The 13820-nt window shown below is 43.1% G+C and overlaps 1 protein-coding gene across 2 annotated transcripts; it reads right to left on the bottom strand.

Moving 5' to 3' along the window:
• Window positions 1-495: 495 nt before the first annotated feature.
• Window positions 496-13680, bottom strand: MAPK1IP1L (mitogen-activated protein kinase 1 interacting protein 1 like). Of its 2 annotated transcripts, XR_002097585.1 has the most exons (5): window positions 13599-13680; window positions 5735-5762; window positions 4464-5177; window positions 3464-3604; window positions 496-841 (listed from the first exon to the last, which is right to left on the bottom strand). XR_002097585.1 is itself a non-coding variant. In XM_019518349.1 (4 exons), the coding sequence occupies exons 2-4, from the start codon at window positions 5756-5758 to the stop codon at window positions 3593-3595; spliced, it is 750 nt and encodes a 249-aa protein (XP_019373894.1). In that variant the 5' UTR covers window positions 5759-5762; window positions 13599-13680; the 3' UTR covers window positions 863-3592. The 2 variants fall into 2 exon arrangements, 1 of the variants encoding a protein (XP_019373894.1); XM_019518349.1 differs by lacking the exon at window positions 496-841 and having other exon boundaries at window positions 863-3604.
• Window positions 13681-13820: the final 140 nt, after the last annotated feature.

Genomic DNA, 13820 nt, shown 5'->3' with positions numbered 1-13820 from the left:
AGTTTTTAAAGCAGGCTCCACACACACAGCCTAATGCGGTGATTTTCAATGCTGTGGTTCTGCAGTAGGTCATCAGTGGCTCTGCAAGGAGACTGGGGGTGAAAAAGAGCAGGCTGGGACGTGGTGCCCTGCCATTGCCAGGTCGGGTCACCATTCAGCTTTAGCTTGGGGGTAGGGGTTCTATGGCACAAGTGATATAAAAAGGTTCTGCAACTTCAGGAAGTTCGAAAACCACTGGCCTAATGTGTTACACTGCTACTGCAGTCACATCCATATTTATAACAACCTTTAAAACCAAGTGCCAGGATCTTGCAGAAGTCAGCCATTTCTGAGTACAAAACCTGAGACTAGGTATCCTTCAAAAAAGTGCTGTAAAACATTCCAATTTGTACAAGCATTAAGCATACCGAGGTAGGCTGGTATACTGTTGAGGAGGTTTTTGTTTTATTTTGTTACTGTTTATTATACATTATTTCATTCTTTTATTTTAAGCTGCTCTGAGCCTGTGTGGTAAAGGGCAGCATATAAATTGAACAAATAAGAAAACATGTTTATTTTAAATGACAATCAAGTAGAAGATCTTGGTTACGATAGCAACACACATTTTACAGCTCGTCAAAAGGAAACTGGATGCACACCTTGCTGGGGCTGTTTGAGCCCAGCAGTTGTTCCTGCCCACAGCAGGGAGGGCTGGACTGGATGGTCTGACGCAGTCCCTTTCAGCCTTAAGCTTCTGTGAATCCGTATAGTCACCTTCTCCTTGGTTTCTCTACTCAGGGTTGTTGTTCCCCATCCTGGTGCAATTTGTACTTTGATGCATGGCAGAGGGATAAAGCAGTAACTGAAGGACAGGAACGCAACAGTTTTGAAAATACGTTTAATGTCTAATCTTATACAAAAGTGACAGCATTTTCAAAAAATATCAAATCCTGTATTTATAGCTTCTCACTATCATACAGCAATATTTGTCTCATCTAAAGAAAATACAGCAGCAGGTGATAATCTATACTTTAAAGATGTGATTGCTTATATTTCATATTGTAAACAAATGCAGTATGTCGATCTCAAAGCACAAGTCAAAAACAAACTTCTCAGCAATTTAACTCAAATGATGCATAGAAATGTACAAAGTCCATCGCGAAAGCTTCAGGCCAGAAGTTGCTCACACTTGACATAACATGTGATAAAGTTACTACACGGCATATAGGGACAACTGGAGTTTTTATACAATAGATTAACAGGTAAACCCTTTCACTGCTATGCAAGGAGCCTTGCTCACAAAACAAAGGGGCTAGGAAACAGTTTTCATGACTTCAAGAAATACGCATATACATTGAAAAAAAAAAAACAAAAAAAAAAACATCCCATACGTATCTGAATTTTAGCCTAGACTTTCCAGTAATAAATCCTGCCTATTTCAGGAAGAACCTAAAGAATCTACTTTGGGAAATCTCCATTCCCCAATATTCACTAGAGCCTTTTCTACATCTTTTCATTCCCTGATCAAGAGATCCAGAGCAGTGCAAGTTCAAACAGGAGTGTCACTAGTAGAATTCATTCATTTAAATAAAAAGTTTTCATTAGATTTACAAAAGTAAGGGTGCAGGCATCAAATGCACATTTTATTGAGTCAGATGTAGAATTAATTAGTAGTGGGGAAATCTAGGCAAATATACTCTTGAATTGAATTTTTTCTTATTCCTATTCTATAGGGATAGTGTCCTACACTAAATTTAAGAGAAAAATCTTACAGAAAAATAAAAGTTTCTGGTTCTTATTTCTAGGACTCAAAAATGCTATGATTTACGTTGACGTGTTAGGGACAATCCTTTGTTTTATTGTGTTCAGTGCCACTATCTTCTTCCTAATATAGACAGATCCATCCTGGCTATCAGATCTCGTGGCAATATGCTAGAACCACCGCAGCTCCACAGCAGACTGCTCTGCCCTGAAAAAGATGCCAGGGCTTTTGCAATTGCCATGGAGGTTAAGCCAACCTAACAAGTCTTACTACCAGGCAACCCAGTTTATTTTTTAAAAGTTTATTACGTGCATGCAGGAGGCCATGGCAAGGAAGGGGAAAAGAAAATTATCTTGTTTTCACAGATCTACAATACAAAGGGATTTCCTAATGAGCTGTCATCAGTATCACTAATTCCCTTAGTTTTTAATTCCACCTACCAAGGTGGAGTTAGGATTTCCCCAGCTGGGATAACATGATTTTTTCCATGGTTACAAAGCCTAGCTCATCAAGTACCATCATGAATTTAAGAATGCCCAAGTCTCAGTGTGATGCAAAACTACTGTTGCAATAGTCCCCTAAAAATAGCTAAAAAGGTTTGTTCTGTCCAAGAGAACTGGCAGGAGGACAAAACGGACTGCAGTATCCATTCAGGTGAAAGGCAGCTCTGCAGCAGAGCACAGACATCTAGTCGTTCAGCTCACCCCAAACTGTATCAGGTCATTTGGTGAGATATAATATACACATAGGTCAGAACAAAGGACTACCCCAATACCACATTCACTGGAGCTCTGACAAGACCAGCTCATTTCCAAATAGGGCAGAAGATGCAGCCCAAGGCCTGGTGTATCTAGCAGGACTATGTGCAATGCTGGAAGCAATTTTTTTGCCATTTTGTCATTTGTACTCTTAATCTCAGGCCTCGTTTCCAGGGATTATGAATAAAATGTGCAGAGTGTACACAACTCAGCAGCCAAGTCAATCTCAAATAATTACGACCCAGGTTACAAGACAGGGAAGTAAGTACCGACACTCCAATGGGAATTAGTTATCCTTATGCAGACAAAACCAAACTTCCAGCTACCACTTCGTAATTTGGAGTGGCAAAATCATACCTTTGTTTGCATGCACAAACCTCACATTTGTTCATTCCAAGTTAATTAACTGCACATCCAGGTACTTGATTTGCACAGAAATGCCTATTGGTGAGTATGAACAGGTGTGCGCACAAGTCAGACCAAGTATTTCAATACATAGCTTCTCTGCTGCAGTCTCAGACAGAGAATGAGTATATACAAAATGCTGAGAACACCTTCAAATTCACATGCTCTGATCCTCCTTAGTTTGCTGAATTACTGTAGCATGTTTAAATTAGACCTCTTGGGGGGAAAAAAAAATCTCAAAGTACATTGCTTTTATTGACATTATGGATGAACCTGAAAATTCCAACATGACACATCCATCCATTTAACGACCAGCACAAGTCTTGCATTAACACTTAAAGCAGTCATTGAAATTTAAGATTAAACATTTTAGTTCATCTTTGGGCCCGATTTCATAATCCTTACTTGACAACTTCCATTTCCCCCTCACCCCCACCCTCCCAAGAACATCTGTCCAAGAACCACAGGATCGATTTTTCTGCTTGCTCATCTTAAGTCATTTTAACAAAACAAAACATGATGCCAGCACGTTAAATTTATGCAGGTTGCTCCTTCATACCTCAAAATGCATGTACAAGAGGCGAGTGCTCTTCACGACCCCAAACGTTACTGAAACAAAAGTTGTAAAAATCTCTGTAAATATCAGATGAAGGTGGAAAGCTACAGTACTTTGTTGCCCAGCATGTGTTCAACGGTAAGGCTGTGAAAAAAAACAACCCAATAAAATACAAGGTCAATGTACAGCATCTAGACGGTAACCCATTCTTAAGTACAGTTGAAAGTAGTCTCTCTCAAGACAAGCATACAAGTCAATCGCTATTACCGTGTTTTAGCACATGTCTATCAGGGCTGTCAAACTTTTTAGTGGCCAAGGGCTGCATGCTCCACAGGCTGCACCAGTGAGGTTCATGGGCCCCATGGGCTGCATGGATGCCCCCCTTTAATGCACTGGGCACCCAACCCTACCCCCACATCAACTACAACCACCCCATGTGAATGCCCCCTCCTCATGCAAGCACAAAATACAGAAGCCAGAGGAGGGAGGGGGAGCCTGGAGACTCCATCTGCAACACATAAGGGGGGTTACGGCAGGGCAGGGACCTGGGGGGCTACAACTTAACCCCTGGTGGGATACCAGGTGGACAGCCCTGGTCTATATTTGTCTATTTGTATACAGAGTTGAATTCTTCCCATTTTTAATTTGTGCTAGAGAGAGCCAACCAAAGCTACTGCTAAACTGCAGGTAGTATTTTTAGGACCATAAAATGCAAACCTAGAGATCACTGTTATACTAATACAGGTGTAACAGTATTTTAAAGTCCAAGCTAGAAGGACTAGATAACCTCCCGAGGTCCATTCCAACCTTAATTTTCTACGATAATTGCTTAAGCCAAATGTTTTGGTACATTTTGCTCTCCTCAGCAGGGAGTTTGCCATTAAGCAGCTGGCTGTTCCAAGAGGCCATGCTTTTTGCTAACGGGTCTTATACTACCCAGGCCTACTATTTTTAACAGAAGGAATTTTGGCAATGTCTGACATAGTAATATTAAAATACTCACATGGGGGCCACCAGGCATTGATGGAGCACCAGCAGGAGCAGACGGCACTTGAAAAGGATTAGGGGGTGTCGGGTACAGTCCTGGAGCCGGATAAGATCCTGTGGGTGGAGGGAATGGACCTGGTGGTGAAGGTCCCCATGGTCCAGGTGGGACAGTACCCCATGGCACTGTGGGTGCAGCCCCTGGTGTCTGGGTAGGAGTGGAATATGGCCCTGGGGGTGGGTATGGCATGCTAGGTGCAGGATACTGCCCTCCCATTGTTGGTCCCCATGCTGCAGAGGGCATGGATCCCCATGGCCCAACAGGAGCAGGAGGTGCAGCTGGCTCTGTTGGACCACCATAAGGTCTTGGAAGCTCTGGAAAGGGCATATTTGGTGGAGGATACTGCCCTGGTGGGACAGGACCTGGAACAGCTGGGGGTGGATATGGACCAGTAGGAGGAGGGCAAGAGGGTCCAGTAGGAGGAGGAGGAAACGGAGCAGGTGGTCCAGGGGGCATTGAAGGATACATTCCCGTTGGTGGTGGGCCAAATGGCACACTGGAGGCGGACGTATTTGGTGGCAATCCAGATGGCCCTGCCGGTGGAGCACTCGGGTTGTTCCAAGGATTAGAAGCTGGCCAACCTTGCGGTGGCTGCCCAGGTTGCTGACTGGGTTTCGTGTTGCTCACTTTGGAGGCTTTAGCAGGTGACTGATCTGGTAAAGCATCTGCCAACTGAAAAATAAAGCAGTGATGAGAATGCACGCTGCCCACAATGGCAATCATCTGCTGTGCCTGACACTCTATTACTTTTTGAGTATTGTATTACTGGGGAGGGAGAACTGGCTGCATCTGCTGCTGCTAAGGCGAGACAAATGGCGTTTTTTTTTATCCTTTAAGATGACAAGAAAAGATATATGGACATGCAGTAATTATAAAAACCCAAGGGCAAGGAGGTGAACTACTGCATGAAGCAGCAAGTAATTTCTCAAAAACAGATTCAAAAAGCCTTTAAAGTTTCCAACCTAGCCGCACTGAAAGCAACAAATAGAATTTACAATTCAAGAATGGTATCAGACCTGAAAGTTTGCACAAGTCAGACAGCGCACACTGTACACTCAGCACGGCAGTGTACTATGCCCACTTCAGAGCTAACATAACACCCACAGCAGCAAAGAAAAAAAGACTCTCAGGGCTGACCTCCCCACTTCTTGAACCATTACATCTGGAATTCAGAATCAAGTGGCTGGGCCACATGATCTCAGAGAAAGGAAAGTGGTTGGATTACTTACCGAAAAGTCATCAGCTCCAGACATTTTACTGAAAAGTAAAAGCAAAGTTGATTAAAAATAATTCTGCAAGTGTTTCAGGCAACAGCTTGTAAGGAAGCTGGCTATCTGCCTAGAAACAGAGAAACTGCTGCACACACTCCAAATGGTAGTACTGCTCAACATAGTTTTGCTTTGATGATTTAGACTTGAACAGATACCCATCTGTTACCAGTACAGCCTCAAGCAGCTCTGCCGTCGGTGAAGAGACAGAGCTTTAGTACAGCCCTCACCTATATTAGGATTATAACCACATAAAGGGACCCAAATCAGTAAACAGGGAGCATTTGGCCATCCTGGATCCTATAACCAGAACTTCTAATATCCATTTATTGACAAGTTGGACATTTGTCTAGACAAGCAATCTCACCTTCTACAAAATATAAGGACCTGTCTACAGGAAGGCACTTAACTTCAGTTGATTTGCCTCAACTTCCCAGTCACTGTATTCAAGTTAAAGCTTGTTAAACATACGGGTACATATTCTTTTGCATACAGCACACACTTCCCACCCCCAAAATTAGACCCCCCTAAAACTGGGGTGAATGTATTACACAGGAAGCACATTTTTTGCAGCCTGAGCAACTCTGGTGTTAGCTTCAAGGCAGCTGAAGGAGTCAATGGGCTATTAATGGGCCATTCAGTTAATGGCCCATTGTTCTTCACTTCACCGGTGTTAAAGATCATCTCTTCTTTTTAATGGCCTCAAATTCCTCCAAGAAAAGTTAGCTTCCTTAGTGGAATTATGCTGCTCCAGCTTCTGGTCTCTCCTCCTATTTCACAGCTCTTTTCAAGACCCATGGAGACAAATCTTCAGCAGTAGAAAGGGTTTTAGTTAAGCAGGAAAATATCAGCTGAAGATGAGGCTCTCTTGGCTCCCTGCAGCTATAACTTTGGGGGAGGGGGAGCACAAAGTGTTTTCATAACATTTAAAATAAATAAATAAATAAATAAATTATATTGGGGAGGGTGTTATGTGTGAAAAAATATGGTATTCTCATTGAAGAGCAAACTGGCCCTCCACTGCCCAAGCATAATCCTCAGAAGCATAAGGGTACCTACAAAGTTTAATACGTAGTATCTTTTGTGCATTCCTTGCACCTGTGGAATAGTCAAAAATAACCCAACTGCACACAGGCACGTCCTACGGTCTTATTTTAAATAGGTCTAAAAATGTACTATTCAAATTACAGAGATAACCTTCAAAATATGAAGTGATTAAACAAATGCCATGCTTGTGCATCACAACCAACCAGTCTACTGCTGCTCAAATCAGGCACTCTCAAAGCTGGAGGTGCGACACCCACAGAAACGTAATCCTGGCATTGCAGCTTGCACTGCAAGGGGGGTCACACACAAAGATTGGGAACAGCTTACCAGGAACCTACCCAAACTGCGGCAGGGTGAAAACCGACCAACTCTGGCAGTCTTCACAGCTGTTGTCTGGATCTGCACAACAGTGGCAAACCTGATAAATTCATTTCAATCTGCTCCTTCAGCAAACTGAGACACAGCAAGATCTGGAATCCGACTACTCATTAAAAAAGATGTCCAATGTCGAGAAGAATGGGCAGGGGAAAAACTGGAAACAACCAGAAGCCTAGAGGGACAAATGTACAGACACCCACATCTGTATGGCCAGAAGCATGGAAGGAGGAATAAGTGGAAACAATTATACTCCTCTTCCCTCACCAACAGCAGGAAGCTCCTAGGGAGGAGGAGGAGTGGGGGAAAAAAAAACAACATGCTTCTACTTTCTTTCTCAAAGTAAAAAGCTGCGCGGTGGGGTAACACTGTAAAGCAAACACAGCACTATCAAAGAAGAGTGCAAGAACAACACCCAAACAGAAACCACAAAGGACAACCCTCTTCAGCGACCTGAGAGCAAGGGCACATCAACTACCCTACGAGGGATTGTCCCTGGAGTGGCACCTCTGCATCTCTGTATCAGTCTGTGGCCAGGCAGCATAAACGTCAGCCCTGAGATCAACTCCTAAGCCTATGATGCAAATAGAGAGGATATGAATAACTTATTTTAAAACTCAACATGTTCAAGCCTCAATTTAGCATAATCTGTTATAGTAGTTAAAAATTAAAATAGTTTGAGAAATATTTCTTGCTAAAAAGTTTTAAAGGAAGTCAGACTACACGGAGCCTGTGGAAGTCAATGGAACTAGCTTTTGCTTAAGGTACTAAATCAGCTTCTGGCGATATGTTCTCTGCATCGGCAGAAAAGACCGTTTTCTTCATTTCAGTTTACTGAACCGTACTAGTTGGAAAACAAGTTCACACAGAGTTGAGAAAGCAAGAAATTCAGCTTTCTTCATCTACTCTATGAAGATAAACTAGTGGCAAGAGGATGAGATCTGCTACTTCTAGAGTCTTGAAGGGGTTGATGTCTAGAAATAAGCAGTTCAATTCACCAACTCCTCATATTTCCTTTAAGGTAAAAGCATTAATGCAAGACCTAGAGGCTGAATCCAGGTCAGAAAGCCATGTCATATGACCTGCAGGGCTCCTGGAGAGGCCAAGCCCACCACTGCAATCTAGGCTCCATTGGGGATGTGTCAGCAGCAGCAGGAGAGCAACAGCCATGTCACCCCAATGGGGGCCACTTCCGCATCTGGATCCAGCCTGCAGGAGGCCCTGCAGGCTGGGTCTGGCCCAGGGAGCTGGGTGAGTTTAGCACCCCCAGTTTAAGGGAAAACATAAATCTTGCTATTAGTTTATGAACTTTGATAGATCATCACCTATTATTTGACTAAATACCATTTTAAAAAAATTATTTAAGTGCACTTTATTAATTTTTTTATTTCCATGTGCATGTAGCTTGACATGAACATAACCATCTAGTAAATAAGAAAAAGGCCATTCCCCATCATTTAACAAAAATGGGAGCATCTAAGCAAATTTATGATGAGCTATACAGTGGTACTGTAATATAGATCTGTACAGCTAGCTCCTGGCTAATAAAAAGAAAAGCAAAACTAGGCCAATGAGACTTAAATTCTAAGAAAAAGATAAATATATAGAAAGCACCAATTTACGATTGAAATAGCTTATTTGACATCATCATAATAAAGCCTTCCTGCTAGTTGATTAAAGCGAGTCAGGAAAGAGGTGGAAGGGATACAGAACAAGACTAAAAATCAGAGACCTGGCAGTACACTATAAATCACAGAGGGCAGAGAAATGGAGCAGATGGACCTCAAAAACAACTGAAAAAGACATCCATCATCTATTGCAGAACTGAGGAAGATTGAGAGTCAAGGAAGGGAAGAAATGGGGCTGGCTGAAAGGAGCATTCATCCAGAATTTGACAACACCAATTAAGTTTGTCAACAGCTATATACAAAGCTTCTCCACTGTTCAACCACCATACATGACAATTATTCAACTAATACCAGTAAACTAGTCAAATCTTGTCATAGAACAAAGGTACTGAACGAGAATTTAAAAACACAATTGTTTTATTCCTTTACACTGGAGGGACAAAGCCTGGAACAAGAGGCTTTAGTGACAGTTATTATTCCCCAAGTCAACCTGATTCTTAAGCCTAGTAGAAGTAGGATAAAGTTTAAAGACATGAATGGGACAGGTCAAAGGAACACCATTCAGTAACTTACAGTCTTAGATTTAGGCCAAGTTTTACCATATCTCTGCCCCTTCCCTTTTCATAAATCTAAAGCTAACTTAAAAAACAAAAAAACAAAACAACAACTATGAAATGCATTAAGGTAGTGTTTCTCAACCGGTGGGATGCAAAGGTCGTGTGGGTGGGATGCAGGGAAGCACTTCTACATCCACCGCCAGCACTTTTGGGTTTGCTCTTTTGCCAGCCACTGGGGGACCACCCCACACACATTGTTTATCATGGTGGGACTATAAGTACTACTTTTATGTTTATGAACAACCTCAACGGAATAGTGGAAGTGCATCAATTAAAAAAAAAAATCATGAAGCAAAACATTAGACTGATTCCTGAAAATCTTATGAACTATTTTAAAGTACTTAACCTGACACCATCCAATTATTTTACTTAAAGTTAATGAACTCAGTGTTACAGGGAAGTGCAGCAAATAAATGCACTGACTGTATCTTGTGCAAAAGGTGAGGATAGCCGTAAATGGAATCTGAGTTTCAGCTTGAACAGTTTTGCTACGTGCCTCCTAGATGAGCATTACACAAGTGCTATTACATGTCGAGAGGAAGAAAAATGAAACCAACTAAATTAACTGACAGTTTTTGCACCAGAGTTTAGAGGCTGAAGCAATTTTCAAATTATTCTTTTTCAGGGGCTGGGAGCAGAGGAGTTATTATGGTTTAAATAGTTTGGCAGGGAACAGGAAAGATTACAGAGTTAGCAACATTGATGTCAAAGTCCTGTCTCTATTCATTCTGCTGCAAGATAAGACTATAAAAACAAAGGGAAAGGCCCCTCCTCCACCCTTGGAAACTGTCCCTTCTTCCCAAGAGTAAATTTTAGCACAGGGACTTGGCAGCGCCAGGCCCCGGGGACAGATCTGGTTGCTTTGAAACACCAAATCAACCCAGATCTTTACCCAGGACTATCAGGGTTAATTTGGAGCCTGCCCCTGAATGTCTCCCTCATCCTTTACCCATAGCCGACCCTCATTCCTCCCCTAGAGAGCCAATGTACAGCCTTGCAGCAGACTCCAATCTTAACCACCAACAACCAGGTATGGAGAGGCCTCCAGGGAGGCTATGAAATCCTTCTGCTTTTAGAGGGGTGTCGGTTATAGCCATGTTGGTTTATTTAGTTGGCCTAATAAAAGATATCAGATTCACCCAACGAACCTTGTCTGCCTTTAGAAGCTCCCAGGTCACAGGAGAACCAGCAAACTGCCTTCACTCCCCAAAAATCACAAATGGCCTCTACACCAACTTTTCAGGATTATAAATTCTTTCCTAAATATGTCCAACTACCTGCTACTCCCTCCAACCCCACCCCACTTCCAGCACCCAGCATGATATTCTCTGCGGTTTTCCCAATCCTGTTTCCACCCCCTCACACACACATTCATTACCAATACCCTTCCCCCCCAAAAAAAACCTGCCCAGAGAAATTATTTGAAATACTAATCATGCTGCCAAAGGTACCTAAAACTAACACAGGAGTTTTTACAACCTCTTGCCTTTGCGGTGTGTTCATTTCTGTATCCTTTTATAATTTTTAGATTAGATATTTTAGGGGGCAGGGCCATTTCTCTTCTATTTGTAGGTCTATCCTTAAAACTAGTTTGTCCGCACAACCCCCTTCCTGAAGATACCCCTTACACTGGCAAAGAGCTCTTCTGTCAGCACAGTTTAACCCAGTTCACTGAACAGAATAAACTGAAACAGCAAAAGGACTTCCTAGCTAGTATAACTGCACCTACATTATGGGTTTTGCTCTGCACAGCCATGCCAATGACTCTGATTTTTTTTTTCCACAGTCCAAACAAATAATAGTGGTGGCAAAACTGTAAATGTATGTTCAATTATAAAAGAGACACCCTAAAGTTTATCCCATGGCCAAGTTCCTACAGCTCTTTCCTTCAATCACTGCGTCAGTCTATCAAGCTTTCCTTTCCCACATTTCATGATTTATCAGAAGACAGGCCAACACACCCTGTATGCATCATCGACTCTGACCTCACAACCATGCATCATTATGAGCTATAAATATGACTAGTACACGTGGAGGGAGTAGATTAAGCAGTTAGATCATTCATCATTACCAAGTTAATCTCGCTCTCGATACCACCATTATCTTTGTCCCAACTAGAAAAGGGCTGGAGTAGGGCTTTTAAATCTTATCAGAAGTTTCCAAACTATTTTGAAGGTAGACATAAGGAAGAACAAAGGGACAAACGCCATAAATAGACAGTCAGTGGTAACAATTACCTAGAATTCCAAGATGACAAAGTAAATTTACATATACGGGGAATCATTCTTCAAAATAATTGTCTCCCATCATCCAAACCACCCCCCCCCCCCCCAAACAAACCATTTAAGAGCCTTGGTTTGGCAGGCATGTAACTTCCTCCATACTAATATTTCTTGTCCTTCCCCTGTGGGATTTCTGCTCATTGTCTCATTACATTTTTGTTCTTCCACCATCTGTTTGCACTGGGCAGCCAATTCTCAGCTCCATAAAGCTTAAGGCCAGAAGGGACCTGCTTGCACACAACTAAAAGGACATCCTGCTACCCATGTAATGAACCCAATAACCTGGGTTCAACTGAAGTGTAATTTGTATTCAGTTAGAACAGCGGTCCCCAGGTTTTTGGAGCCACATCCAAACTTGGCCACTGCTGCTTCTCCCTGCCTTCCAGCTGCAGCATGGACACAGCTCCCAGTCACCTAGCCCCACGGCTCTGCAGGCCAGATCTATATGGGCCATACATGGCCCACCCCTAGGCTAAAATATTCCTTCCAGAAAGGTGTTTACTGTCGATCTGAAGATAACGGTTGGATAATCCCATTATTTCCATGGGCAGGTTCAATCCTTCCTGTTAAAAATGACTGCCATTTCCAGTCTTAAGTGACCTAATTTTAGCTTCCAGCCACTGATTCTTGTTAGGTATCCAGGTTACAGCTGTATTGGTCTACAGGAAAAAGCAACTGGGACTCGTGGTACAGGTGATTGCTTTTATTAGACCAAACAGATTTTTGGAAAAAAAAAAAATCTTTAATTGCAAGCTTTTGGTCATTGGAGAAAAGATTGTAAAAGTTCTCCTGGGTAGAAATGAAAGTTCACATTTCATAGGATTTCAGAGGAGTCAATAGATGGACTGCTCCTCCGGGCCCGCCTTTCTTAACTAGTAAGGTGTAATTAATTGCCTGCCCAGAGGAATAGTCCATGTATCAACTCCTCCGTATGAAATATGCACTTTCCTGATGTGTGATGTTTGTGCCTAAAAGCTTGCAATTAGAGATTTTTTTGTTCAAAAACCTAGTTGGTCTACTAAGAGATCACTCTCTACCTTGAGTCCCAACTGACTCTTGTTAAGCCTTTCCCCACTAGGTTGAAAAGCCCTTTACTGCCTGCATTTTTCTCTTTGACCAAGTGCTTATATGCTATAAAGTGCTTATATACATTAAAGGCAAACAGGACTCACAGTAATGATCTTTTATTAAACCAACAAGATTTTTTGCAAAAATTGAAAAAAAATTTAACTGCAAGCTTTCAGGCACACAATTCAAAACTTGCAATTAAAGATTTATTTTTTTTTTTTTTTTTTGCAAAAATCTAGTTGGTTTAATAAAGGAGATCACCTCTACCATGAGTCCTGATCACCTGCAGGGTTGAAGAGCCCTTTACTACCTGCATTTTCCTCTTTGACAAAGTGCTTATACGGCACTTGGTAGCCACGTTGGCCCGAGACAAGACGCCATACAAAAAAACATTAATCTTGGCTGCAAAACGATGCCTGTTATTAAACCAACTGGGAAATCACAGGAAAATGGTCCTTGCCTGACAAAGGGACTTTGATCCCCAAAAGCTTGCAGAAAAGCACCATTTTCTTGTGATTTTCCCAGTTGGTTTAATAACAGGCATCATTTTGCAGCCAAAAATAATAGTTTTTTGTACGTCGTGCTCTTTATACTCCAGGAACATCGACGGCATCGCCCCAGAAGGGCCCGTCTCGACGCTCGTCCGGCACGGCGCCTGCCCTGCCGCGAGGGCCGCTGGCGTCCCGAAGACGGACCCCCGACCCCGACGGGCGGCTCCCTGCGCCCCTCAACGCACGGCTCCGCACCCCGCCGCCTCCTACGCGGCTTTTTCCGGACGGGACGGCAAGGGCGGGGGGCCCCCCCTTACCTGAGGTGGGACGGGGACGAGGACGAGGAGGAGGCGGCGGAAGCGGCCCGGCAGCGGCGGCGGCGCGACCCAGGCGGAAGCGGAAGCGCGTCCTGACTCCGCTCCGGAAGGGCACGAGCGCTCGTCCCGCCCCTTCCATACGTCAGTGCTCCCCGCGTCACGTGTGGGAATGCGGAGGGGAAGGGAGGGAGTCACGTGGTGCGGACCGGGCTGGGGGGGGGG

Source organism: Gavialis gangeticus, unplaced genomic scaffold, assembly GCF_001723915.1.
Source record: "Gavialis gangeticus isolate Ggan-Ray unplaced genomic scaffold, GavGan_comp1, whole genome shotgun sequence".
Classification (NCBI taxonomy): domain Eukaryota; kingdom Metazoa; phylum Chordata; order Crocodylia; family Gavialidae; genus Gavialis; species Gavialis gangeticus.
The sequence above is the reverse complement of the archived record's forward strand: the minus strand, read 5'-3'. Positions and strand labels throughout refer to the sequence as shown.

Excerpts from the sequence above, each read along its gene's own strand:
- MAPK1IP1L (XM_019518349.1), bottom strand. The coding sequence starts at position 5,758 with ATGTCTGGAGCTGATGACTTTTCG. Across the intron at positions 5,178-5,734 it reads CTGGAGCTGATGACTTTTCG|TTGGCAGATGCTTTACCAGA; the intron begins GTAAGTAATCCA and ends TTTATTTTTCAG.